At 42.7% G+C, this 27,370-nt stretch overlaps 1 protein-coding gene across 2 annotated transcripts in view; it reads left to right on the top strand.

Annotated features, from left to right (window-relative positions):
* ACLY (ATP citrate lyase) overlaps positions 1-21,430 on the top strand; it is a 129,860-nt gene extending 108,430 nt beyond the window's left edge. For both annotated transcript variants that reach the window (XM_077459570.1, XM_077459569.1), the window contains 11 exons: positions 626-707; positions 3,795-3,905; positions 6,689-6,816; positions 8,254-8,347; positions 9,515-9,669; positions 9,766-9,916; positions 10,348-10,491; positions 14,620-14,733; positions 18,047-18,129; positions 18,566-18,642; positions 21,014-21,430. In XM_077459570.1, the coding sequence (XP_077315696.1) occupies positions 626-707; positions 3,795-3,905; positions 6,689-6,816; positions 8,254-8,347; positions 9,515-9,669; positions 9,766-9,916; positions 10,348-10,491; positions 14,620-14,733; positions 18,047-18,129; positions 18,566-18,642; positions 21,014-21,108 (1,234 nt within the window). In that variant the 3' untranslated portion in view covers positions 21,109-21,430. The remainder of the gene's footprint in view (positions 1-625; positions 708-3,794; positions 3,906-6,688; positions 6,817-8,253; positions 8,348-9,514; positions 9,670-9,765; positions 9,917-10,347; positions 10,492-14,619; positions 14,734-18,046; positions 18,130-18,565; positions 18,643-21,013) is intronic.
* Positions 21,431-27,370: the final 5,940 nt, after the last annotated feature.

The following is a 27,370-nucleotide window of genomic DNA, read 5'->3' as shown; positions in this document are numbered from 1 at the left end:
ACAACCGAAAATGACCGTTTAAAAAAAAAAATAGTTTTTATATGTGATTGTATTATATTTGACTTTTTTAATTAATATCATGAATTTAAATGAATATGAATATATTGTCGTCCATTATCGCCACCTTTCTAGCGCAAAAAAAGCTCAAGAAAAATGTATCCCTTTAAATTCTATGTTTGTCTTCAAACTGGACCATTGTGCTTCCATTGTGGTGGTAAAATCTTGCTTGCTGCATTTGTTGTCAGTTAAAAAAAATTGCACCAAAAATGCACCTCCCCATTAAAATTCCAGCAAGAACGCATGAATAATGCACCTGTGTAGCGTTTTTGATGTGGTTTTTGAGTTGCATAACCTATGAAAAATGCCCATAGGCACAGTAAAATTGTGGAAAAATCGCATTCGATTTCAGCGCCATTATCAATACGTTTTTTTTTTTTTTTTTTTTTGGCATAATGTCAAAGACCATTTTTGGCCAATATGTTTCGGGCGCCGATATTTTGGTACATCTCTAGAAAAGAATACAGTTTTTTTTTGTTTGTTTTCTAGCTCTGCTCATGGTCATTTAGAAATACCACTGTGTAAAACAGAATAAAGGTTCTCTAACTGCCTATTTCCCCACTGATAGGTATCCTGGTTCCACCTTTATGGACCATGTTTTACGTTATCAAGATACAGAAGGAGTTAAAATGATTGTAGTCCTTGGAGAGGTGAGTTCTATTTAATTTCTCCATTACTATTGTGCCTTGCCCAACTTAATGGAGTATTCACCTTTAACAAATGTGTATTGAAATTGCCATTATTTAAACACATATTTATAATTGGTGTGTTGGCAGTTCTGTGCCCTTGGCCACCCTAAAGTGCATTAGGCTAAGTATTGTGTAAATGTGACAGTTGCAGGAAAAAAAAAAAACTGGGCAGGGGGAGTGAGCATAAAGAACTTAGGGGAGTGAGTTAAGTGTTGGGGCTTTGTCAGGTTAGGATCAAGGCTTACTGTTAGACACCTTTCACGTTGGAGGCGTTTTTCAGGCACTGAAATAGCAACAAGCGCCTGAAAAATGCCTCATCTGCAGTCCGTGTGAAAGCCCGAGTGCTTTCACACTGAGGTGCTGTGCTGGTAGGACGTTCATAAAAAAATCCTGCAAGCAGCATCTTTGGCATGCTTTAAGAGCGGTGAATACACTGCTCCTAAAACTCCCCTGCATATTGAAATCAATGGGCAGTGCCGCCAAATCGTCTTGGAAGCAGCGCTTTGAGGGCGATTTCAACCCTTTATTCGGCCGCTAGTGGGGGGGTTAAAAGTGATAGAAAAGTGCCTCAAACTACGGTAAAATGCTGCTAAAACGACACTTTAGCACTAAGGTGGCTTCGCTGTCAGTGTGAAAGTACTCTTAAGCCTCATACACACGATAGGACTTTGTACAAACTTTCCCTTGGATTTTTGTACAAAGGGGCGTCGGCCCTGAACTTGTATTGCATACACACAGCAGGACTTTTTCAGCCAACTTTCACCAAACCACGTGGTTTTTCTGCTCTTTACCGCCACCTTTGGTCAACTTCTGTATTGTTGTCTGATCTTTTGCATTGGTTCTGAGCATGCCTGTTTGCACTTTGTACAAAAGTCCTATGGTTTTCTGTACACACGATCAGACTTTGCTCCATCGGACTTTCGTTGCCAGAAAGTTTGTCCGTTCGCACAGCCAACAAAAGTCAGATGAAAACCAAAAAAGTTTGTCCGATGGAGCGTACACACAGTCGGATGTTGCTCCAAAACAGCTAATTTGCATGTTTGTTGTCAAAAAGTCTGATCGTGTGTATGGGCCTTAAGTTTGTTTTCTAGTATTTAGGTTAGGGTTATGGGGTTTGGAAGTAAGATCTCTGCCCACTCCCCTACACACACAAAAAAGTTTTTATGGGGTTTGTTCACACCAGAGGCTTTGGGGCTATAATGGGCAGTATAGCCAGTGTAGCTGAAATGCACAAACAAGGATAAATGCCTTGTTTTGAATGGTGTCTATTCATACCACGTTGCTGATACAATACATCTGGTTGAGTTGAGACCCAAATTACTGTATCCCAACACCACTGCAGTGAATAGAACTGTATTGAAATGTCACTTCCACAGAACTTTATTTAAATGTTAGAAGTAAACAGTAGAGACTGGAATGCGGCTGAAGAAAAGAAAAGAGCAGCGCCAACCTAAGTGCAGCATTGAAAAAAGACTAATTTAATATATGCTGATAAACTCACATGGGGTAGGAGCAGTGTAGGCATATAGTGCACAGGGTCCACATGGGTCTCTGCTGTCCAGTGAGGCTGCATTTATGGGCACAGTGAGGCTGCATTCACGAGCACAGTGAGAGCACATTGATGGGCACAGTAAAGCTGCATTTGATGGGCACAGTAAAGTTGCATTTGATGGGCACAGTTAGGCTGCAATTATGATATACCGTATATACCCGAGTATAGGTCGACTCGAATATAAGCCAAGGCCCCTAATTTACCACAAAAAATCTGGGAAAACTTATTGACTCGTGTATAAGCCGAAGATGAGACATGCAGCAGCTACTGTTGCAGCTTAAGAGTGGAAAAGAGGGTCAACAATGCCCATCTGCAGCTGCATACCTGTGTACCTCCCTGTGTCCATTGCAGCCTACCTGTGTCCTGTGCATGCCTCCGTGTGCCAATCTGCAGCCTCTGTGTCCTTCTGCAGCTCTGTGCCCATCTGCAGCTCCGTGTGCCATTCCAGGATTCAAAAGCCGCACCTCTCCTCCTCGTCTGTGACAGACGGCAGCCATTCCACTGTTCAAAAGCCACGCCTCCCTGTCTGTGATGGGCAGAACACTCAATTTCCCAGCAGTCAGTGTTCCCCCTATCACGGACATCCGCTCATCCTCATACTACGGACGAGGATGAGCGGATGTCCGTGATAGGTGGAACACTGACTGCTGGGAAATTAAGTGTTCCGCCTATCACAGACAGGGAGGCGCGGCTTTTGAACAGTGGATTGGCCGCCGTCTGTCTGCACGACACGCTGATCAGGTAGGCAGATGGCGGTGACTCGAGTATAAGCCGAGGGGGGCACTTTCAGCCTAAAAAAAGGGGCTGAAAATCTCAGCTTATACTCGAGTATATACGGTACTCTGTTAAAGTTTTTTTGGAACTTCTTTCTGCATTAAAACATTTAACAGTGTAATTTCATGAGATCATTTACGATGGAGTGTTTAGTGGCAAACTTAGGGGCGGGCAGGGGAGGGTTTGGGTGGGGCAACTGGTGGCAAGTAACTCTTAAGGTCCGGCTAGTGGCCCAGGACTTGAAATTTTGAGCCCTGGTATATAGCATATGCAGAATGCAGCAATTGACAGGTATGGACAGCCCATAGACTGCCATATATAATTCTAGAGTGTATGGAGATATATGTGTAGTATCGTATAAGGCCTATGTGTAAGGAAAGGGGGGAGAGAAAGAAACAGATACCGTATAAGGGTGGAAGGAGTACATGGTCAGTTCAAGGTAGTTGGTGGTAGGGGGGACTGCATCATATCCGGTGGGCAGGTCTATAATTGGTGTTCTCTGTTATTGAGAATAAAACTGTATTGAAATGTCACTTCTAACATTTAAATAAAGTTCTGTGCGAGTAAAAGGTAGAGTGGATTGTGCCTGGAATGAGGCATCGGTACTGTTTCACAGCACACACAAGCTGGTGTTATTGACCCCCTAAATGCATATATTTTGTGACACATATTCTAAATACGTTTTCAGCAAATGTTCATTGACATCCTTGCTTTTCTCACAGATTGGTGGTACAGAAGAATACAAGATTTGTCATGGTATTAAAGAAGGCAGGCTGACAAAGCCCATTGTGTGTTGGTGTATAGGAACCTGTGCAACTATGTTTTCATCAGAGGTAATTCAACTAGATATGAATAAAGTATCATATTGAATCGATGTAGCGTATGAAGATTTGCTGCAAGTTTAAATATTGCACCAAAGACATGCAGTTTCTGCTGAAGCAGATAATAACCTTTAAAATGTAACCTACAAAAACCTTGTCAAAGTGATCCTAAACAGACGGTTTAATTTCCACTCTCCATTTTCTTTCTTTATGTGGATGATGGTTCTGTACTTATTAGAAAACAAACATCTAAGCACCCTCTTTCTTAATCAATATACAGCTGTCACATGACTCGGCTCTTTCCCAGCCTGTCTGCAGGAAAACATAAGCAGGAGGAGCATGTCAAATGTTAGAAATTAAGTATCTTTTGTATTTTTTGCAGTAAATTTGGTACATTTGTTTTGTTTGAAAAAATTATATGTATACATAGATACGACCATTAGATAATTGATTTACATTTAACTTTATAGTACTTTCATACAAATTGAGTGCCTTGTTGCTGAAGCAATTGGAAAGAAAAAAGTTTTTAGAAGCTTGTATAGGCAGGGTGCGAAACTTTTGTCTATCTTCCACCTTGGCCTCCATTCAAACCTCAATGCCTTGGAAAATGATGGTGGTGGTGGTGGTAGTGGGACATAATGGGAGGAGGAGGTTTTGACATAAAAGAGGCATCCGCACAAGGCACACATCCTATTGACTGATTTTGGCTTATAATGAGCAGGAGAATATTTAATCTTTTTGAGGCTTTACTATAAAGACGATAATAGCTTGCAGTTTATTTCTGATCCCCTTGTAAGTATGCATGAGCCATACCTGTGGGATCCATGTAGAAGCTAGAAATCGCCAGGCATGTACTGGACATTGGGACTACCGGGAGTTTCCCGGTGGGCCGATGGCTCAGTGGGCCACTCTGATGTTAGGGGGCTGCTGATGGGACACTCTGATTTAAGGGGTGCTCATGGGACACTCTGATATATGGGGGCTGCTCATGGGACACTCTGATGTAAGGGGGTGCTGATAGGACACTGATGTAATGGGACACGCTGATGTAAAGGAGTGCTGATGGGACACGCTGATGTAAGGGGGTGCTGATGGGACACTCAAAATGTAAGTGGGCCGGTCTGGATGAAGTCCAGGGCCAAATTCCTGTCCCAGTCCAGCCCTGGAAATCACTGTAGCAGATGCTGTTAGTACAGTGATCATTGCTTTCTTCCAGGTCTATTGCTGAGCAGCTGTCGTGCTGCATAGTAACCAACAGGTGGGGTTTGGTCCCTTGCTGATCACATGTTCCATTCGCAGAATGCCTTGCGTTTCACCTATTGAATGTAAGAAATTCTCTGAACTTGGTAGAGATTGTGACAACAGTGCACCACTTCTCCACCTGATTCAGAGAATGGCTTGTATTCAAGAATGGCTTTGCTGAGCAAGTGCCACCTGTGGTTACTTTGCAACAAGGCAGCTGCTTGGCATGGGATCTAGAAGATGGCAATGATCACTGTAGTAGTGGTCCCTGCTACAGTGATTTCCAGCTTCTATGTGGAGACCCCACAGGTATGACACATGCATACTTACATTGTCCACGCTGGAGCAATGTGACTATGCTATAAAATCTGTACGTAAATTTCAGCTTTAAGAATTTCTTGTTTTTTGTCTCTAGAGGTTGGAAACCAAGTTACAAAGGCTCTAAATGAATCGGCTATACTTTGAGGATTTAGTATTTTGATTTGAGTAAAAGGGTCCAAAAGGCAGGTTATATTGGATTTCATTTGTGTGTTTTTAGTTATTTAGTTGTTTACACACCAGGTTTATTGCTCAGAGAGTAATGTTCAAGCTCAAAGTAATACTAAAGTCATGTTTTTTTTAATTTATTTATTTATTTTTTGCTTAAAAATAACAAACGTTAAACATTATCTTCTCTGTGCAGTGGTTTTGCACAGAGCAGCCCCAATCCTCCTCTTCTCAGGTCCCTCTTTAGCGCTTCTGGTCCCTCCCTCCTGAGGAGTACCCCCACAGCAAGCAGCTTGCTATGGGGGCACCTGAGCTGCAGCTCCCCGTGTCCATTCAGACATGCAGCTGTGACTAGGCCCCGCCCCCTCTCTCTCTCGGCATTAGCTCACTGACTTTGACAGCATTGGGAATCCAGGGCAGCCGAGTCTCTGCTGCAACATCGCTGGATAGAGATGGGGCTCAGGTAAGTATTAGGGGGGCTGCTACACACACAGAAGGTTTTTTATCTTAATGCATAGAATGCATTAAGATAAAAAAAAAAACTTCTGCCTTAACAACCACTTTAAAGAATTTGAATTGATCATGTTCATACAATTTTCAGGCTGCTTTCTATTTGTCGTAGACAATCTAGGACCCTGGTGCCGAAACCTGGAGCCCTTTGGTATATGATTTGCAGCCCTCTGACCTTAGCAGTCTGCAGTGGAAATATTCACTAGCCTCGTGTAACATGTACCCTGTTTCGTATTGTCTTCTGCAGCATATCTCCAGCCATAAATGTAGCATGTCCACACTCCCTGACCCTCTTTTCCTCTATTAGCTCTGCAGTTTGACAGTTCTCGCAAGCATTACATATATTGAACGTTATGTGCGGCCTTTTGGTAAAGTCAGGGGCAGCATTTGGGGCCCTCTTTAGCTCATCAGTTGACCACTCATCTAGGAAATGGGTTGTTTTTTTTGAGTCTTATGGTTTGCTAAGTGAATTAGTCTTTGCATTGCAAACAATGCTATAGGTTTTGATTTTCTTGAACCAGGTCTCATTCCTCACCCAGTTATTTTTTTCATCACAGGTGCAGTTTGGGCATGCAGGAGCTTGTGCCAACCAAGCCTCAGAGACAGCGGTTGCCAAGAATAAGGCCTTGAAGGAATCTGGAGTATATGTGCCACGTAGCTTTGATGAGCTTGGTGATGTTATTCAGTGAGTGTGATTTCATCATGGTAATTGGTAAACCGTATAGATTTAGCTGATATTCGAGATACATGTGTATATACTAAATAGCCTTTTAGGGATGCCTCTAATCAGGATGTACCCATATATACAATACACTACAAAGTGTTTTTTAAAGGATAAGTTCACTTTTTGGAACATGTTACATATTCCATGTGGAGAATTCTATAGTTAACAGAAATCCAAAGTACAAAAATGTTAAATTAAATTAAAAAGAGCAATCTGAAAACCACTCTTCCAAGTGTGTAATTCACTTTTCATAGCGTTTTTTTTTTTTATATGCAAGACGACTAACAAAAGATGCAAATAATAAAAAATGGAAAAATAAATGCACATATATTTTTTGCAGGAAATATAAAATGTACATTTATAATTTTTTCCTTCGGGAGCCTGGACAGCACTGCACCTGCGATCAGTGGATTCGGGGTGCAATGTCAGGTTTCTACAACCAAGCCCTGTACAGTCATAGCGCTGTCTGTCTGTTAAAAGCTGCAGGGCTTGAAAATGAACTACAAGAGCGCTTATTGGCATCCTGGCAGTTCATTCACAACTAAAAGCAGTCAGTCGAGGTGGCTGGCGGTACTTGCAGTTCATGAATTTACAGGAAACTGTGAATGTTGCACACGGCTGCTCTCTTCAAAAAGTGACAGAGGTTGCAAGGAGAAGATCCCCCACCCACTGTCACACTGACAGTTAATACAGTTGGAATGTAACGTTGTATAAAAGACAAACCACGCTGAATTATTGAGCTCAATACATAAACAGTAGCAGCTCAGCTGTAAGAAATGTACATAGGTGATAAAGGAGCTGCACTAATAATCATGATGAAATGTGGAGCATTCCAAAGGCGCAATAATAAATGTAAATTTTTTATTTCCTGCAAAAAATATGTGCGTTTATTTCTGGAAAGGTGAACTTAGCCTTTAAAGCAGAAGTTCTGGCCTCAAAAAAGTTTTTACACTACTGTAGCTGCCGACATTTAATAAGGACACTTACCTGTGATGTCGGCCCCCCAAAGCTGAGCCATCCATCGGCTTCAGGTGCAGGTGCCACCATTAAAACTAAGGGAAACCTACTGCGCATGTGTAAGTCGCACAGCGCTTTCTAAATGGCCCGTAGTTTTCTGGGAAACGCACAGGTCCCAGAAGGCGGGGGGGGGGGGGGGGGGGAGAGAGAGGAGTGCTTGAGCCTGAAGAGGAAATGACGTACCTCGTTGCGGTGAGGTTCGGATGGAAGTACACCTTTTTGTACTTCAAAAAAGTTAAGAAAAAAATATATATATCCAGGACGATGGGGTGTGTATGGGTGATCTTTAGTTTAAGACCAAAATGTATAGTTGGGTGGAACTCCGCTTTAATGCGGAATTGGATAACTACTTCTTTTTTTTTTTTTTTTTCTTCTTCAAAGGTCTGTATATGAAGATCTGGTTGCTAAGGGTGAAATTGTGCCAGCAGAAGAAGTACCACCTCCTACTGTACCTATGGATTACTCATGGGCGAGGGCAAGTATTCATTATACAGCCATCTTAACTGCTTGTCCCATCTGTATTATATATAGTGTCCTCTGTTAAGTAGGGATGAGCTCAGTTATGTTCGGACACGAGTCCAAGCCCTGAGCTCATCCCTACTTCTAAGTACAATACACATTTACTTAGGTGCAAGATTCCTGTGCAGATGATTGTTCATGTACCTTCTAGAGAAAACTGTTGTTGCTATGATAAGGCTAAGAATCAATGCGCAGCTATTGGGTGCTGTCTGTTGACAGCAGTTAAAGTGGTTGTAAACCCTTACAAACCACTTTGACCTACAGGTAAGCCTAGATTAAGGCTTACCTGTAGGTCCAAGAAATATCTCCTAAACCTATACGGTTTAGGAGATATTTGCCCAAAGACAGGCACCGCTGTGCGCCGTAGACAGCGGCGCGCAGTCGCACTGAGCACGGTATCGTCAATGACGAAGATGCCGCGCGTGTTGGCTCCCATGCGCATGCGTGGGAGTGACATCATTGCGGCTTTGCCGAATGACAGCGGCGGAGCTGCGAGACACCACCAAGAAGATGGATGTGGCGGACTACAGGGGACAGCAGTGACTTCGCTGGCTCCTGTGTCAGGTAAGTGACACATAATGGGCTACTATGCGATGCATAGTAGTCCATTATGCTTTGCCTTTGCAGGGAATGAAAGAGGAAGTAAATCCCGATGGGGTTTACTTCCTCTTTTGCTCCCCACAAGGCCTGCAAATTAAAAGCATAATGGGCTAGTATGCATCACATACTAGCCCATTATATGACACTTACCTGCAAATGAAGTCCTTGCCGTCCCTTGGGCAGGGCAAGTCCATCTTCACCCCTCTTCCTTCCGGGGCTGCGGACCTCGGCTCTGTGACTGGCCGGAGTCGCATGCACTAAAAAAGTCCTCTTACCCCATAGCAATCAGATTCAGGTTTTCATTCTCTGAGATATGTTGATATAGAAGCACTGTTGCCAGTCTGTCTGTAGCTATGATGTGGCAAAGTATGATCACGTGCCTTCAGCAATCTGCTTTTATTTATTTATTTTTTAAATTATAACAGCCTAAAAGCTGATAAAGATTGTTTAAAAATATAATTTTTACCTGCATCTTTATGTAAATCCAACTGTCACAATTGTTCTGGTTTGTGTCTCACTTCAGGAGTTGGGATTAATCAGGAAGCCTGCCTCTTTCATGACCAGTATATGTGACGAGAGAGGTCAGGAGCTTATCTATGCTGGCATGCCCATCACAGATGTCTTCAAGGAAGATATTGGAATCGGCGGTGTGTTGGGCCTGCTTTGGTTCCAGAGGCGGTGAGACCCTATTATTATCATTCATTATTAGAGGACACTTTCTGACAGAGGTCATGGAATTAATTTGCAATTTTAATAAACCTTTGTTTCCATCAGGGTCCCTAAATATGCTTCCCACTTCATTGAAATGTGTCTGATGGTAACCGCAGATCATGGACCAGCTGTTTCTGGAGCCCATAACACCATTGTATGTGCCAGAGCTGGTAAAGACCTCATCTCCAGTCTTACCTCTGGTCTCCTCACCATTGTAAGTCTATTACAAACAGTAACGCTAGCCATACACAGCTTGAAATTTGGCCAAGTCCTGCTAAATTTGTCAAAATCTGAGCTGATGCCTTGTTAGCACCACTCGGCTCAACAAGTCTCTTTTTAAAAATCAACAAAGCCAGGAAAAAAAATGATCAGTCGAACAGTTACTGCATCCTATCAGATGCAGTCACTGATCAGGTATGCAGACAGCCATGATTGCTGCAGCTGTTTGAATATAATAAGCAAGCAAGTGGCACTTCATCCATGCTGTTTAGCATTGATGAGGCAATCAATTGATTTCTTATGTTCAGCCCACCTCAGTCTACATGTATATGGCTATCCTAACTCCAACACGTTATTAAAAATAATGTATCCCAAGATCCTATGTTTTGTGATACACTTGTGACCACTGCTCTACTTATTTTATAGGGAGATCGTTTTGGAGGTGCCCTTGATGCCGCTGCCAGAATGTTCAGTAAAGCATTTGACAGTGGCCTTATCCCTATGGAGTTTGTAAACAAGATGAAGAAGGAAGGAAAACTGATCATGGGCATTGGTCACCGAGTCAAATCTGTAAGTGTCCTGTATTGTGCTTCTCTTTAGCCAATCTGCTTTATTTCATGAGATAAAGAACAGGCTGCAGAGTAACTTATTGCAACCAGAATTGAAATTTCTCTGCTTAAACTTCTCTGACACCACCAGTTTTTTAATTATTTGGGTATAAGGACATTTTCTGTTTGATTTCTGTTTAACCACTTCCCGCCCACCCTATTGCAGATTGACGTCCGCAATGTGGCTCCGTTATCCTGATTGGGCTTCATATGAAGTCCAGCAGGATAAGCCGATCGTGCACACCCCCGGGGGTGCGCAGAGCAGTAAACGGTGGTGTGTCACTATGAGTGCCCTGTATTGAAGTGAGCCCCATTCACACTTGTGTGACTTGTAATGTGACTTTGGACCCCAAAGTTGTCTCCCATGTTTCCCGATGAGTACCATTCATCTGTGCGACTTAAAGTAGTTCCTGCACTACTTTGGTTTGACTTTCATGTGACGTAAGGGCCATAGACTTAAATGTAAACCCTCAAAAGTCGCACCTGGATGATATACATGCAACTTGTGCACATCGTACCCCTACTCGTTAGCCCTAAAAAAAAGTGTAGTGTAAAAAATTACAGTAGGCAGTTTTACAACCAATGAGCATTCAAAAAGCATATAAAGAACAGACCATAGAAAGCCCAAAACTGGCACAAAGGTAAAAGTTAGACTTGATGGTAGTCAGAGGGTATTGGTATCACCATTGACAAGTATACATGTTAAAATACGGTCGTATACCCACCTATTACCAGTCAAGAGCTATGGTTCCAATTGTAAAACTTGTTTATGGGTGCCAGGATGGGCCGGATGGAGGGGAAAAGGGAACAAGCATTAAAGTGATAAAGAGACAAAATAAAATAACTGAGATAACACAAAAAAAAAAAAAAAAAAAAAAACACAACAACAACCAGCACTATAATTGTGAAAATTAACGGTGAGTCCAAAAAATATTCCATGAAACCGGGAAAGCCTGCCTTGAACTATAACCGTCTTAAGCTAAATCAGTTTGACTATAAGGGTGTGTGAGGCCGGTGGCTGTGAGGACTGTAAGACACTGGAAGTGTAATGTATCCACGTGGCCCAGATCCCATAGAACTTTTCGTGTTGATCTTTACATGTTGCCATCCATTTCTCCAAAGCCATAACCCTGTTTACCAGGCATATCCAATATACTGACTGTCAACCTGCCTACTGGCATTCGCAAGACCATGGGCAGGCAAACCTTTGCCGAGGAATGTGGTGTACCTTGACAGTCCCTAGAAACTTATCAATAAAACTACTTAACAATTACTAGTTGCAGGAATAAAATAAGCCCTTCTCACTTTAAGGTTATTCACAAACATACATAAACACTTACCACTGAATTGTCTGGGTGTGTGGAAGAGAGTTCCCTGTCTTATGTCTCTATGTCCCTACCTGCCTAGGCTTCTTTATATCCCCACAAGCTTCAGTGGTTCCACACAAGCTCCGAGCTCAAGTGCCTGTAAGGGCTCCAAGCTCCAGTGCTTCTCAGCGCTACCACAGCACTTGATGCTCTTGCCCGAGAAGGGAGGGCAATTGGGTGCAACAATATGCACTAAAACAGCATATTGCATGGATCCCACAAAAATACTAAATACTAAAAACCCTGCTAAAATTATGGACAATATGTGTTTAAGCAGATTGCTGTGCAGTTATTCTGAGCAACGCACAGACACTGAATAATGCATCACTCGTCCTTTATTTCCTAGTTCAGTATCTTAAATATATAACCAAGTGATATTTACAACATTACGCCAATAGAACAATGTCCACCCATTGCTCGTCGTCATTAAAGACAAACCAACTTACTTAGAATTGTTAACGTACATATGTTTGTCACCCTTAACATCAGTTAGCGATTGATACACATATTCTTAAAGTATAAGCCCTTGTACACACGGTCGGACATTCCGACAGAAAATGTCCGATCGGACCGTGTTGTCGGATAATCCGACCGTGTGTGTGCTACATCAGACTTTTTCCATAGGAATGTCCGATCGTTTGTAAAGAATTCCGATCGGACAAAGTGCCACGCATGCTCAGATCAAATTACGAGACCAAAGCTATTGGCTACTAGCCTGAATGTAGTCCCGTCCTAATGAACGAACGTCATCACGTTCTGAACGATCGGATTTTCTGACAACTTTGTCCGACCGTGTGTATGCAAGACCAATTTCGGAAAAATCTGTCGGAAAAAATCAGACGGATTTTGTGGTGTGAATGTCCAACCGTGTGTACAAGGGCTAATTCTAATCAGGACTCGAAAGAATGAAAACATTATTAGTGTCATGTGCACGCGTATATGCAATACAAATAAAATAGAATACAATTCTATACAGAATTACATATTTCCTTTACAATATCTACACAAATAATGCATTTTGTATGCAGGCCAACTAATCGTCTGGCCAACTAATCGTCTGGCCAACTAATCGTCTGGCCAACTAATCGTCTGGCCAACTAATCGTCTGGCCAACTAATCGTCTGGCCAACTAATCGTCTGGCCAACTAATCGTCTGGCCAACTAATCGTCTGGCCAACTAATCGTCTGACTAACTAATTGAAAATGAAAATAGTTTAAAACTATTTTCATTGTTGATTATGTCAATTAGTTGTTTTAGCCCTAAAGGTAGGTCATTTATTTTTAGTGACTGGCAGCACACCTTAAAGCCACTGAAAGAGTTAATTGCATGTTTCTTCTATGTGGTAACCAATAAAGTGAGATATTGAATTCTTTGCCCCTGGCGGCATTTCCATTTTCTGATGTTACTGCTATGTAGATGGTTCCTTGAAGTGGAAGGAAATCCTTCTATCGTTTTCAGCAAAGGAATCTTGATCTCTGTTTAATCTACAACTGCCATATTGCTGCACATGTGATTAGTTATGACACCAATTTGAGTGAGAGCACAACCAATGGGATCGTTACCAATGGCACGTTCTGGAAATGTAACTGCTTTTGAAAATGTTAAATGGATCGGTTTACTTCCCCTTTAAGTGGATGTAAATCCACTCTGTAGGCTTGTACCTACAGGTAAGCCTATAATAAGGCTTACCTGTAAGTACTATGAATATCCCCTAAACTGTGAAGGTGCATATTCACACTGCATTTAACCGGTGATGTCACCGGCGCATGCGCTTTGAAGGGATAGCATACCCATGCCATCCCTTCAGAGCTCCGTGCTGCAGTCCGTGACTTCCGTTGGTGGGAGTGACATCATTGCAGGTGGCCAATCAGATGGCCGGAGGACATGAACCCAGAAGGAAGACTGGATAATGGTGTAAGCGTCTGTCAGAGCTCACAGTGGAGCAGTGCAGGACTTTGTTCTAAGGCAAGTATTTCATAATGTGCTAGTATGCAATGCATACTAGCACATTATTCCTTTACTTTGCAGGGATTTATAAAAAAAAATTGATGCTTCCTCTTTAACATCTTCACATACAATGCAGAACTGCTGGTCCTGAATTGTACGTGATGTCAGTCAGGGAGCTGCGACCACTTGAACAGCAAAGGGGAAGAGGCTTTGGGGGACCGGGTTGTACAGGTAGGAGGAAGCCTGCTGTAAGAATTTCACTTTATTCATTTCCCAAAAGATGAAACAAGAAATTAACCCTTGCAGTGGTTAAGGCAAGGTGATTTTTGTATATACTGACAGGAGTTCAGCATTAAGGTATGAACACCTACATGTAACCTGTTGTTGTTTTTTTATTTATTTTTTTGTAAAGCCTTACACCACAATGCATGGTATATATTCGCAGCATACGCATTATGGTACACTGTTAGTGTAATGGTATGTTGGGGTGCAATTTAAGAGTGACACTGCACTGTGGTTTACATAATGCCTGTTAAATGTGAGTGGGCCCTGAAACTTTTACCATCAGTACCAGACAGCCATATCATATGGTTAAGGTTAGAAGTAACCATGTGTGCGCCGTATCTTCACCACATCTTCTGTCACATCAACAGAATCTTATACACAGGACAAGAACTAAATGGCCTTTCTTTGTATTTAATCTTATTTTTTCCAAATTAACTTAATCTAATGAGATTGTTTTTATATATGTTTGTTTTTTTTAAATACATTTCAGATCAACAACCCAGACATGAGAGTCCAGATCTTGAAAGACTATGTAAAGCAGCACTTCCCAGCTACTCCTCTGCTAGATTATGCCCTGGAAGTGGAAAAAATCACCACTTCAAAGGTAAACTATTCTTGGCCAACACGCTCTGGAAAAAAACTGCTCCTGCCTAAGGGAGAATGTACAAGGGAATCTCTCTCTCTCTCTCTCTCTCTCTCTCTCTCTCTATATCTATATCTATATCTATATCTATATCTATATCTATATCTATATCTATATCTATATCTATATCTAAATGTGTATGTGAAGATTTCACATGTAATAGATTGCATATTATTCAAAGCTCCAAATACGACAGTTTCGGGCTACAAAGCTTACGCCCTTCAAGAAGGAACAAGATATATAATGATGTTATTCTTGCATCCTTTTTATATAGTTGCATTTCACACCAGAAATCAATCTAACAATTTGTAGATACAAATTATCAGAATTAATTTGTCCTAAATCCCAGGTAGGTGGCTTAACAAGATGCAGTCACACTCTAAATCGCACAGAAAAAAGATCCATTTACCTAATATTAAAATAAATACAAATTAATCAACAAGTATCAGACTAATATATATATTTAAAAATATACCTAAAAAAGTACATATATTGAGGCGTTAATCATAAATAATATTCTAAGGACATTACTTAAACCTGTCTTGTGGTCTGATGAGACAAGAGAAACTTATTTGGTTCAGATGGTGTCAAGCGTGTGTGGCAGCAACCAGGTGAGGAGTACAAAGACAAACATGTCTTGCCTACAGTCAAGCATGGTTATGGGCATGTCATGGGCTGGAGCTCTACAGTGCATTGAGGGAACCATGAATGCCAACCTGTACTGTGACATACTGAAGCAGAGCATAATCCCTTCCCTTCGGGGACTGGACCACAGGGCAGTATTCCAGCATAACGACTCCAACACACACCTCCAAGGCGACCATTGCCTTGCTAAAGAAGCTGAGGGTAAAGGTGATGGACTGGCCAAGCATGTCTCCAGACCTAAACCCTATTGAGCATCTGTGGGGCATCCTTAAACAGGAGGCGGAGGAGTGCAAGGTCTCTAACATCCACCAGCTCCGTGATGTCATCATGGAGAAGTGGAAGAGAACTCCAGTGGCAACCTGAGAAGCTCAGATGAACTCCATACCCAAGAGGATTAAGGCAGTGCTTGAAAATAATGGCGTCCACACAAAATATTGACACTTTGGGCCCAATTTGGACATTTTCACTTAGTGGTGTACTCACTTTTGTTGCCAGCGGTTTAGACATTGTTGTGTGTTGCGTTATTTTGAGGGTGCAGAAAATGTACGCTGTTATACAATCTGTACACTCACTACTTTACATTGTAGCAAAGTGTCATTTCTTCAGTGTTGTCAAATGAAAAGATATAATTATTTACAAGAATGTGAGAGTGTACTCACTTTTGTGAGATACTGTAGCAACGTTGTACCCTGCTTTCCAACTGGGTGACAAATTCCAATTACACTGTATAGTTGCTTTCCAATAACATGTTACTTGGCAGCACAGTTTTTGTAGCTTCAGCTTTTGGCTCAAGATAAAGCCCAGGATATTTTAGTACTGTTTAACTAGACAATAAATACACTATTCCCAAAAGCGTTGGAATGCCTGCCTTTACACGCACGTAAACTTTAACCCTTTGCAGCTATAACAGATTCAACTATCCTGTGAAAGCTGTCCACAAGGTTTAGGAGTGTGTAGATGGGAATGTTTGACCATTCTTCCAGAAGAGCATTTGTGAGGTCAACAACTGATGTTGGAGAGAAGGTCTGGCTCGCGATCGTATTTATCCCAAAGACGTTCTATCGGGTTGAGGTCAGGACTCTGTGCAGGCCAGTCAAGTTCATCAATGTCTTTATAGACCTTGCTTTATGAACTGCTTCAAGTCATTTGATGGAGGGAGGATTATGGTGGAGGGTTGTGTTTCAGGAGTTGGGCTTGGCCTCTTAGTTCAAGTGAAGGGAACTTTTAAGACGTCAGCATACCAAGACATTTTGGACAATTTCATGCTCCCAACTTTGTGGGAACAGTTTGGGGTTGGCCCTTCCTGTTCCAACATGACTGCACACCAGTGCACAAAGCCAGGTGTTCAGCTCAACCTGATAGAACACTTTTTGGGATGAATTAGAGCGCAGGCTGTAAGCCCGGCCTTCTCTCCAAAATCTGTGCCTCACATCACAAATGCGCTTCTTGAAGAAAATTCAAACACTCTTAAACCTTGTGGACAGCCTTCCCGGGATAGTTGAATTTTATAACTGCAAAGGGTGGGCCAACTCAATATTGAACCCTATGGACTAGACTGGTATGCCATTAAAGTTAATGTAAAGGCAGGTGTCCCAATACTTTTGGTAATATAATGTGCATGTGTTTCAAATTGAGTACCTTCCCATTATAGGGAACGGTAAAAAAAAAAAATACATACTGCTGTAGCATCAATCTTAAGCAGCAGCTGTCCCTTGCCAGCTCTACACTGAGAACTGAGCGATTAAAGATTGCTGACTGCTCAGTTGTCAGTCTTTATTGATCAGGGAGCCGGTGACTGTCACAGCCCTTTACTCTGCCCCTCCAGCACTCACTGGAGTGCCGGACTGTGGAGAGGGTGGGAACAGCTGGCTCAGCCTCTTAGCGGCACGCTGAGAGACTGAGCCATCTGCCGGTCAGGCATCTGGTCTTATCCCAACATTATTGAAGAGCCTTGACCAGCTTTGTGACATCATCCAACAACAGAATTAAAAGAGAAGTAGGTCTTTTAAAAAAATATATATGCGTGTGTGTGTATATATATATATATATATATATATATATATATATATATATATATATATATATATATATATATATATATATATATATATATATATTATTATATGTACTCCCCTAGGTGGATGCAGCATCGATCTGATGCTGTATCTGTTCCCTGTTAGCTCTGTAGTGAGAACTGAGCAATCAAACACCACTGATTTCTGAGTTTTCCCCCTCCGTTCTGAGCAGAGAGCTGTGACTGTCAGTCAGCAGCTCTCTGCTCTCCCCTCCAATGCTCACTGGAGCACTGAGTTGTGGCAGAGGGTGGAAGGGGCTGGCTCAGTGACCTCATCCGACAGCAAACTGCACTCCTGTGATCCATAAATGAAGTATAGCCCAAAAAATCTTTAGCTATACTTCTTTAACCCACTTTTAGCTGAATCTGTATGACAAGAGTGTACTTTGTTCTAAAGGATAAGTATGGCCAAAAAATCTTTGGCCAAAACTCTTCTGTTAAAGGTTCAATCTCTGATTTTAGTACAGTTGCAGGATTTGCTGAATAGTAGCAACAGTTCATTTTATTTGTTTGTCTGAGGTTGATCTGCAAATTCTGTGCTTTTATTCCCTTCAGAAACCAAATCTCATCCTCAATGTTGATGGTCTTATCGGTGTTGCATTTGTTGATCTACTAAGGAACTGTGGCTCTTTCACTAGGTACGATATTTTGAAAACCTAAAGAAGGCAAGACCTAACCTCATGTTTGATGACTAAAATAGTTTTAATATTTGGTTTTAATTAATTTTATACATTTTTAGTGCTCACTTACTGATAAGTATTTACACACACTCAAATTTACTGGTGGTCCTACAAAGGGCAGCTGTTACTTTTGGTAACAGAAAAGACTAAATTGCTCAATACAATTTAATTTCAACAATCAAAACTTGAAACCAGGATCCTGGTGTTGAAGTCCTGATGGCTACACTGGCTATCAGGAAATCTGTTACCTCAGTTGTTGGTCTATCGCAGCTTTTACAAAATAACTGAGCTAAGCTGATTGTTGAATACAAATACTGTAGATTTTTGAGTGATTCAACTTGTGCTCGATATCTAAATGCAAAAAATGACAGACTCATTTGTTTTCTCTAATTAGAGAGGAAGCTGATGAATATATAGAAATTGGAGCCCTGAACGGGATATTCGTACTGGGCAGGAGCATGGGATTTATCGGTAAGTAAGAGGCTACCCATCCTCATCTTGAGATATGTCAAAATATAGGTAATCTACAAGCTAGATGGCATCTCCCTCTCAGTAGAGGGCAATCTAGACTCCTTTTCAGTCTGAGGAAGAAAGTACTAAATATTCATATGCAAAATTTATACCTAACAAAATAACTTTTCCTTCTGCTAAATATGAAGCATTGCATGAAACGTTTAAACCTTTTATTTTTAGTTCTTAGACTTAGGTTTTTATTTATCCGTGACCCCCATTGGGGAGATTTCCCCTCACTCCCTGTGATGCCTGTAGAACAGGGTTTCTCAATGAGGGTTCCTCCAGAGGTTGCTGGAGGTTCCTTGATCAATGAGCAATTTCTGCATCTTATGCCGCATACACACGATCAAACTAACAGGTGGAAAAGTGCGGCAAACTCAAGTCCACCGGACAATCCCCCCGTGTGTAGCCTCCGGCGGACTTTTTTTAACCCGAAAGTACGACGGACTTAGAAAGTAGCTTTGCACTCCAATCTTTCCGCTGGACTCGCATTTCGGCGGACCATCCGGCAGTGTGTGCGCCAGTCCGCCGTACTTTTGAAATGAACTAACTTTTCCTGCCCGGAGAAAAGTCCGCTCATTATGAAGGCGTCTCCAGGTAGCCGGGGCCAGCGAAGGAGGCGTCACTGGCCCCGCCACCTGGTATTGACTTAAAGGGGAACCCCAACGCCGAAAAAAACGGCCCTTGTCCGAGCTCGCTACCCGGCCAGCCAGGAAAGGGGGGGAACGAGCGAGCGCCCCCCCCCCCCCCCCCTCCTGGGCCGTACCAGGCCACATGCACTCAACATGGGGAGGTGCTTTGGGGAAGGGGGCGCCGCACACCCCCCCACCCCAAAGCACCTTGTCCCCATGTTGATGAGGACAAGGGCCTCTTCCTGACAACCCTGGCCGTTGGTTGTCGGGGTCTGCAGGCGGGGGGCTTATCGGAATTCGGGAGCCCCCTTTAATAAGGGGGCCCCCCCCGGATACCGCCCCCCCACCCTATGTGAATGAGTATGGGGTACAATGTACCCCTACCCATTCACCTGTGGGGAAAAAAAAAAAAAAAACACAACACACAAGGGTTAAAATAGTGTATTGCACAGCTCCGGGGTCTTCTCGCCAGACTCCTCCGCTATCTTCTGCTAGCTCTTTTGCTAGCGGAGGAGCCCGGCTTTCATCTTCACCGCCGCCCTCTTCTTCCGACTCCGGGGGGCTTGTCCCCTTCTTTGGGGGTCTTGTCCCCCTCTTCGGTTCTTCTTGCCGGGCCACCGCACCTTCTTCTAGCTCTTTTACAGGCGTTGGCCTGGTCTTCTGTCGCCGTCTTCTGTTCTTCTCTTCTTCTCTTCAGATGTTGCCTCGTCGCGCTCTCTCTGCTCACAATGATGGGGACAAGGCGCACGGCGACTTATATAGGGACATCACCGGATGATGTCCCCGCCCAGTATGTCACAGTCCCAGCATCCCCTTGTCCCCGTCATTGTGAGCAGAGAGAGCGACAAGCCACCCCCCCCCCCCATGTTGAGGGCACGCGGCCTGGTACGGCTCAGGAGGGGGGCGCTCGCTCGTCCTCCCCTTTCCTGGCCGGCCGGGTAGCGTGCTTGTACAAGGGTCTGATGTGGACCTGGGGGGAGACCCCCCACAACGTTTTTTTGTTGTTTTTGTTTTTTTCGGGGTTAGCCTCCTTCGCTGGCCCCGGCTACCTGGAGACGCGCTCAAAATGAGCGGACTTTCCTCCGCGTGTGTGGGCGAGTCCGTTCATTTCAAAAGTACGGCAGACTTAGTATGCCGTATTAGTTCGCTGAAAAAGTGCCGTGTGTGGGCAAGTAGCTGGTTCGGAAAGTCCGGCGGACAGTCCGGCGGTAAGTCCGCCGGATAGTCCGCTACGTGTGTATGCGGCAATAGATAAGATCCCACTGACACCTTTGATCATTTTAGCCATCTGTATTGGGGAATTTTTCCCAATGACCACAAGTGTAAGGAGCATGCATTGTAGATAATCGTTTTTAGCAGCAGTTCCTTGAGTCGGGAAAGGTAAGGGGTTCCTTGAGCCGGGAAAGGCATTTCCCTTTGTATTGAGAAAGGCTGCTGTAGCAGAAAGTGTGTCGGTCAGGAAGGCATAAACTCCAATAAAAATTATTTCAAAAGTTTCTAACCCTTTCTGTTTCTACTTCCTGCATTGGGGGGGGGGGGGGGGGTTCTCCCTAATAAGGGACATAAACCGTAACAAACTAAATAAAAAAAAAAACTTTGGCTGGAGGTGACTTTTGAATCCACTTCTGTTTTATATTTAAAACCTATGAATTTTCATGGCTTTATGAATTCTTTAGTAATTGCGTTTTCATTTACAGGACATTATTTGGACCAAAAGAGGCTGAAGCAAGGATTGTACCGACATCCTTGGGATGATATCTCCTATGTGCTGCCTGAGCACATGACTATGTAAAAATTTGAAGAACACTCCACCTAGTATACTTAATAAGTGGTTGGCACACTATTCGGACACTTTCTGGTGTGCAGGGGATCATAGCAATGCAAATCCAGGCTATAGTATACACTGCTCTTTAATGTCTTAAGGTCATGGTCCGTAGTTTGTTTGTTTTTGTTTTGTTTTTTTGGTCCTGTTTATTTTTCTTCATGTTTGTTTTTTAAATCTTTCATTACCCCAGATTCCTGGTTAATATAATGCATTTTTTTTAATATGTGTAGATATTTACATCAAAGTACATTGTATTGACAGCTGTATTTATTAAACGGAAACGGCATTACTTATAGTGTTCTCTTCGTTTTATTTAACTTTTTTTATGTTTTTATTAAGAACTGGTACAAAACAGTAAGGAGACAAACATTCCATCGAAGTAGTATTAGAACAACGTGGAAGTTGCTAGTCACGACAGGTTCTTACAGTCATCTCAGGTGTTTTCACCCTATGATAGTTCGTAGAACAGAGGGGTAGAGAGTGGGTGGAGGTTATGGAAAGAAGAGGAAAGATAAAGCAGAAGAAAGTAGAGAGGACATAGTAAGGTGTCTTGTCAATTTATGAGATCCCAGTCCAATGTATAGATCAACTATGAATAATACAATAAGAAAGTAGGTGACTATTAACAGAAAACTAGTATACAAATAACGACCACATCAGCATTGCACTATAAGAATCAGAGACAGCCCTATTCAGAAGATTATCTCTGCATAGTGAGGGGTGGATTTGAATGTCAGCCAGTATGCCTATATTTTAGTGAAGGAGAACTGAGCGTTCCGTAAATTAAAAAGTGAGGTCTTCCATTGCACAGGTATGGTCAAAGGTGTTGCTTCTTCCAACATAGGAGGCATAGGGCCTTGGCAGCATTAAGTAAATGAGGGATGATAGAATGTTTAAGATTTAATGAGTTCTTGGGAGCAGTGGAAGAGTATTACCCAAGGGTCATCAGTGTCAGGAGCCATGAATCAGACTGAGACAGAAAATGCAGTAAAAATCACACCTTTTAAGGTAATAGTTAAAATAGACAGATCAGGAACATAGTCAAAACATAAGCCAGGGTTCAGAAGCCAAAACGGTTAATCAGAAAGCCAGGGATGAGCATAGTCAGAAGCCAAAGATCAGGAACCAGAAGGGACGTTAGCTGGGCAAAGTCTTTAACAGAACTTGGCAGAGACACTCGGGATATGTTGACCAAGGCAAAGACACCAAGGGAATGAACAAGGCAGCTTAAATAGTCAGAAGGGGCTGGCTGTGGGCTGGACTAATGAGGCAGGTAATGGTAACCAGATGAGTCGCTGTGGAAACAATGAGTGGCTGGTAGCTGAGCAACATTGAGAACTGAGAAGAGAGCTGCTAGAAGCCCAGCCCTGACAGTACCCCCTCCTCAATGACCCCTCCCCCTCATAGGGGCACCAGGCTTGAGATGAAAACATCTGTGGAAAGCTGTGGGGAGGGCAGAAGCATGTACCTCCGAGGATGAGACCCAAGAGCATTCCCTTGGACCGTAACCTCTCCTGTGAATAAGGTACAAGTAAGGTAGGTAACCTACGGGAGTCAATGATCGATTGTATCTCATACTCCACCTGGTTGTCAACCTGAACCAGGCGAGGACATGGTACCGAGGTGGTAAAGCGTTTGCACACCAATGGTTTTTGTAAGGAAACGGAATACGTTAGAAATACGCGTGTTGGAAGGAATGTCTAATGCGTAAGCCACTGGGTTGATCTTGGTGCCAGTTTGTGAGGGAACACGAAATCAGAGGTTATGGGAAGACGGCCAGACCCTCTCCCCAACTTGATAGGAAGGTGCAGGTAGGCATCGCTGGTCAGCATGGGGTCTTTACCTTTCACTGGTATGTCACAAGGACTCTTGGACCTGCACCCAGGTGGAAAGGAGATTGCAGATGCTCCTCTAATGCAGGAATTGCCTGAGGAACAAATGTGTCAGGCAACATGGATGGCTGAAACCCATAATTTGCCATAAATGAGGACAGTGAAAATATTGTGAGGTTCCCTTAAAGTTGAAACCTAATTCATAGGCAGAATAAAAGTACCATCATCATAAAATTGTATGCAAAAGGGAGCTGTCTTCCTACAACCACAGGGGAAAAATGAATCTCGGTACCAATGAGCAAAAGTAGACTGAATAAAACTCTTATTTATTACATAGAAAAAGCACATATAATTACAAAAATCAGAACATAAAGAAAAGTCAATACATTTATACATATACTTGTAGACTTCCAAGATGAATTGCTGGTTATGGCTATTGCTCACAGATTATATAATCCTCTACTAGTTTCGCGATCAAAGGACCGCTTCATTAGGAGGATGAATCTATAAGGTAAATGACATAGATGAAAACCTATACAAAGGATAACAATAACAGAAATACATTTGCATTGCATTGTGTATGTATATATATAATGGATGGATGCAGATTAAATTATGGTGATACCAGGCCTGGTAAAAGTGAAAGAAAGGGAGAAAAAGTGGTGAAGGAGAGAAAAGAATGTGATAGGGATATAATTGATAAAAGCATACCTGGTATATCACAATGTGAAATATGCTTGTAATATTACAACTCCAAAGGGTAGAGAAAAAAGAGTTTAAAAGCAAATCTCCCATAGGGCCGAGAATAAGTAAGTTGCAGAGATGTATAACATCAAAGCAAATTGTTTGCAATCCCTGCTCTACATGTCCACACCGGTACTAGTCCAGCCAGTCAGGTCTAAGGGTATAGAGCAAGTAGGGTTCATCAGTAAATGACATTGCGCTGTACAGTGTCCGACAACGGACAGCCAAAGTTGGTGACCAAATAAATACCTAGTGGAAGGCTCAGCTGGGCGTCCCTCTTGGAGAAAAGGATCCGCAATGCTCACCGGCTGGTAAAAGCCCACTTATGAGCTCCCCGGAAGACCCCAAACCCCACACTGCATGTGCGTGAATCCACGCTGACATGCAAGCGTGCATCGTATGTATATAATGGCTGGAAGGCCCAAAATAATAGAGATACAAGTGTGGGGCGGTCTTCCAAGGAGAGCGCCGCCCAACACCAGTGGAGTCACATGCCCGCCAGTGTTGGGAAAAGAAAATGAAAGACCAGGCATGGCCAATGGAACTCTCAGATAGAAACAGGACTCGGATTAATAATACATGGAAGTCAATGCAAAAAACAAACAGCCAGAGTTTACAGGCTTTAACGGTACCAGAGAAGGACTAAACCACATTAGGTTCACATGAAAGGTATTTTATTACAAAAACAATTGCACAAAAAAAAAAGAATACGGAGCTTATGCTCTTTAAAAACATCATATGATTGTTGGATAAGCTAGTACATATATACATACATGCATCTCTTGGAGCAGAGCAGGAGTCGGCAGCACACAATGCAGCAAAATATGTCTCAAAACAACGGTTGTGCGTAGGGGTACACTAGAGTTGTATCTAGTTTTGGAGGAGTTTAAAGGAAAAAAAAGGAATTCAAAGAAAACCTGTGGTCGAACTTTAAAGGCACAACAAACACTGGAAGTACAAAAAATTATTTTAACATTTATTGAAAAATACATATAGTATAAAGACCAGAGACATGAAAGAAATAATAAAAATCACATATACAGATAATTGATACATGATGTGAGCCCTAATGCATCTACAAGTTTTGTTGTACTACTTCAGGACACATTTTGGGTTCAGTAGTTGCAAAGAAGGATCTCGCTATCTTGCAAGAGGGTCACGTAAAATACGTATTAATCAATCAGTGATTAGACAGAAAATGGTTTCCAATAAAGAAACATACGGAAAAGCTCAGGGGCAACACAGCTCAATTCAGCCGAAACACATAGGGGCCACTTGTGAGCTGATCATCAAAACCTTATTGAACAGGGGATATTAGATGGGAGATGGAATATGCCATGGACCATGTTGATCAGATCAAAGAAGATCCTTAAGTCACAAAAAAAGACCCACAGATCCAAGCTACCATCATCCCAAACAAATAAGTATATGGTAGTATCAGTAAAATCCCATGGGAGAGAGTGAACAACTCTACTCTACCCAGGCACTGGGAACTCCAGACATGCCTCCACACTGTCATCCTCTCCGGAGATACCTCACATGGCAAGCCAGGATGAGTCATCGGTGGTGCAACTGCTTCTTACACTTCCGCCCCTGTATACGTGACTGAAGATGCATTTTCCTCTGCCCTGCAAGGCTGAGAAGGAAGATTAGCAGCTTTAATTGCATCCTCCATTAAAGGGGATAAGAAGCAGGCTAGAGCCCTCTCTCTCACTCCAAACCCCTTACCAGGGTAGCAGTGGGAACAGGATGAGATATTACCCTCAAACGATCGGGAAAAATAAATCGATTACTCCTCTGCGGAGGAAACAAAAGTTGAAGTTTCAGCTTCACAATCTGAGGTACAAATCCTTACGGACATGATTCGCTCCACTTTCATGCTACCCCCTAACAGTCAGCTGAAAGTCTGGTTTCTTCTTTGGGTTCCTTGAAACCTTTACAACCAGTTCTTTCTTTTTCAAGTTCACATATTGCTAGAGAAGCTCATTTATACCGAATGGGATCATCCGGATAAGCATTTTGTCCCTCCAAAGACATTTCAGTTCTCTATCCTATGGAGGAAAAATTCACCAAAAAAATGGAAAGTTCCAGCAGTAGATGCTGCGGTTTCCAGTGTGAATAAAAGTTTAACTTGTCCAGTGGACAATGCACAGATGCTAAATGATCCAACAGATAAAAAGTTGGAATTCCTGTTAAAATCCTCTTTTTCTTTAGCAGGTACTGTTGCTCAGGCTGCAATTGCAGCTATAGGCATCTGTCAGTCCTTAAAAGACCAGTTCACAGAATCCCTTAACGAGCTCCCTGCACAACAGGCCAGTGAGTTGGCCAATTTACCAAAAGCATTATGTTTTGCCATAGATGCTATAAAGGATTCTATTCACCAGGCGTCTCGCCTTGCACTTGTGCTAGTACACATGCGTAGGACCCCTAAAGGGTTGGTCTGCCGAAGCACCCTGCAAAAACCTACTGTCTAGTTTCCCATTTCATGGGGAGCGACTATTTGGTGATGATTTGGATAAATACATCCAGACATTTTCCTGTGGAAAAAGTACTCTTTTGCCAGTCAAAAAAGTATAAACATCCTTCATTTAAACTGGCTTTCTCTCCTGCGCCAAGCGCATCTGCCTCTAGGCAGCCGCTACGGCTTCCACCGTCGGATTCCAGAGGAAAATCGCAGGGTCTGGCCCAGGCTCAAAGGAAGACCTGGAGCCGCAAGACTACAAAGCAGAATACTAAGACCTCTTCAAGAAGAGGTGTCACCCCTCACCAAGGTAGGGGGAAGACTTCTGCATTTTACAGAAATCTGGCAGAGGGAATCTCAGGACAGATGGGCTCTCTCCACAGTGACTCTAGGATACAAACTAAAGTTTTGGGAGTTTCCACCATCTCACTTTCTGAGATCAAGCGTTCCCAAGGATCCAGGGAAAAGACAATCCCTGTTTCAAGCATTAGACCGATTATTGACTCAAGGAGTAATTATACAGATCCCCACAGAAGAAAAAGGTTTAGGTTTCTATTCAAGCCTGTTTACGGTACTAAAACCGAATGGAGATGTCAGGCCCATTCTTGATCTAAAAAATCTTATCGGTTCCTAAAAATTCGCTAATTTCGAATGGAGTCGATCAGGTCAGTGGTCTCCACCCTACAAGGCAGAGAACTTCTGGCGTCCATCAACATCAGGGACGCATATCTGCATGTCCCTATATTTCCCACTCGCCAAAGGTTTCTGCGATTCGAAGTGGAACAATGGCACTTTCAGGCCGTGGTGCTGTAGCACCTTCGGGCTAGCCACAGCACCACGGGTATTCACAAAAATACTGGCCCCACCTATAGCCAGGTTGAGGGCACAGGGCATAACAGTGTTGGCGTACCTAGATGATCTATTGTTAATAGACTAGTCAGTGACTCGCTTAAGGCAAAGCATACGCATTACAACCAGTTACCTGGAAAGTCTCGGTTGGATCCTCAACCTAGAGAAGTCTTCCTTAAAACCAGTAAGAAGATCAGCTCCAAACAAGAGCTGGTACGGATGGTCAGGTCAAATCCTTCAATTTGCCTTTGCATGAGGTTGTTAGGAAAGATGGTAGCTTCATTCAAAGCAGTCCCCTATGCCCAGTCCCATTCAAGATTGTTGCAAAACAGAATCCTCTCTG

The sequence above is a fragment of the Lithobates pipiens genome, unplaced genomic scaffold, assembly GCF_037356315.1.
Source record: "Lithobates pipiens isolate NorthernLeopardFrog02 unplaced genomic scaffold, aLitPip1_a1.2 Scaffold_28, whole genome shotgun sequence".
Lineage (NCBI taxonomy): Eukaryota > Metazoa > Chordata > Amphibia > Anura > Ranidae > Lithobates > Lithobates pipiens.
Note: the sequence above shows the minus strand (reverse complement) of the source record. Positions and strands in the feature narration are given on the sequence as shown.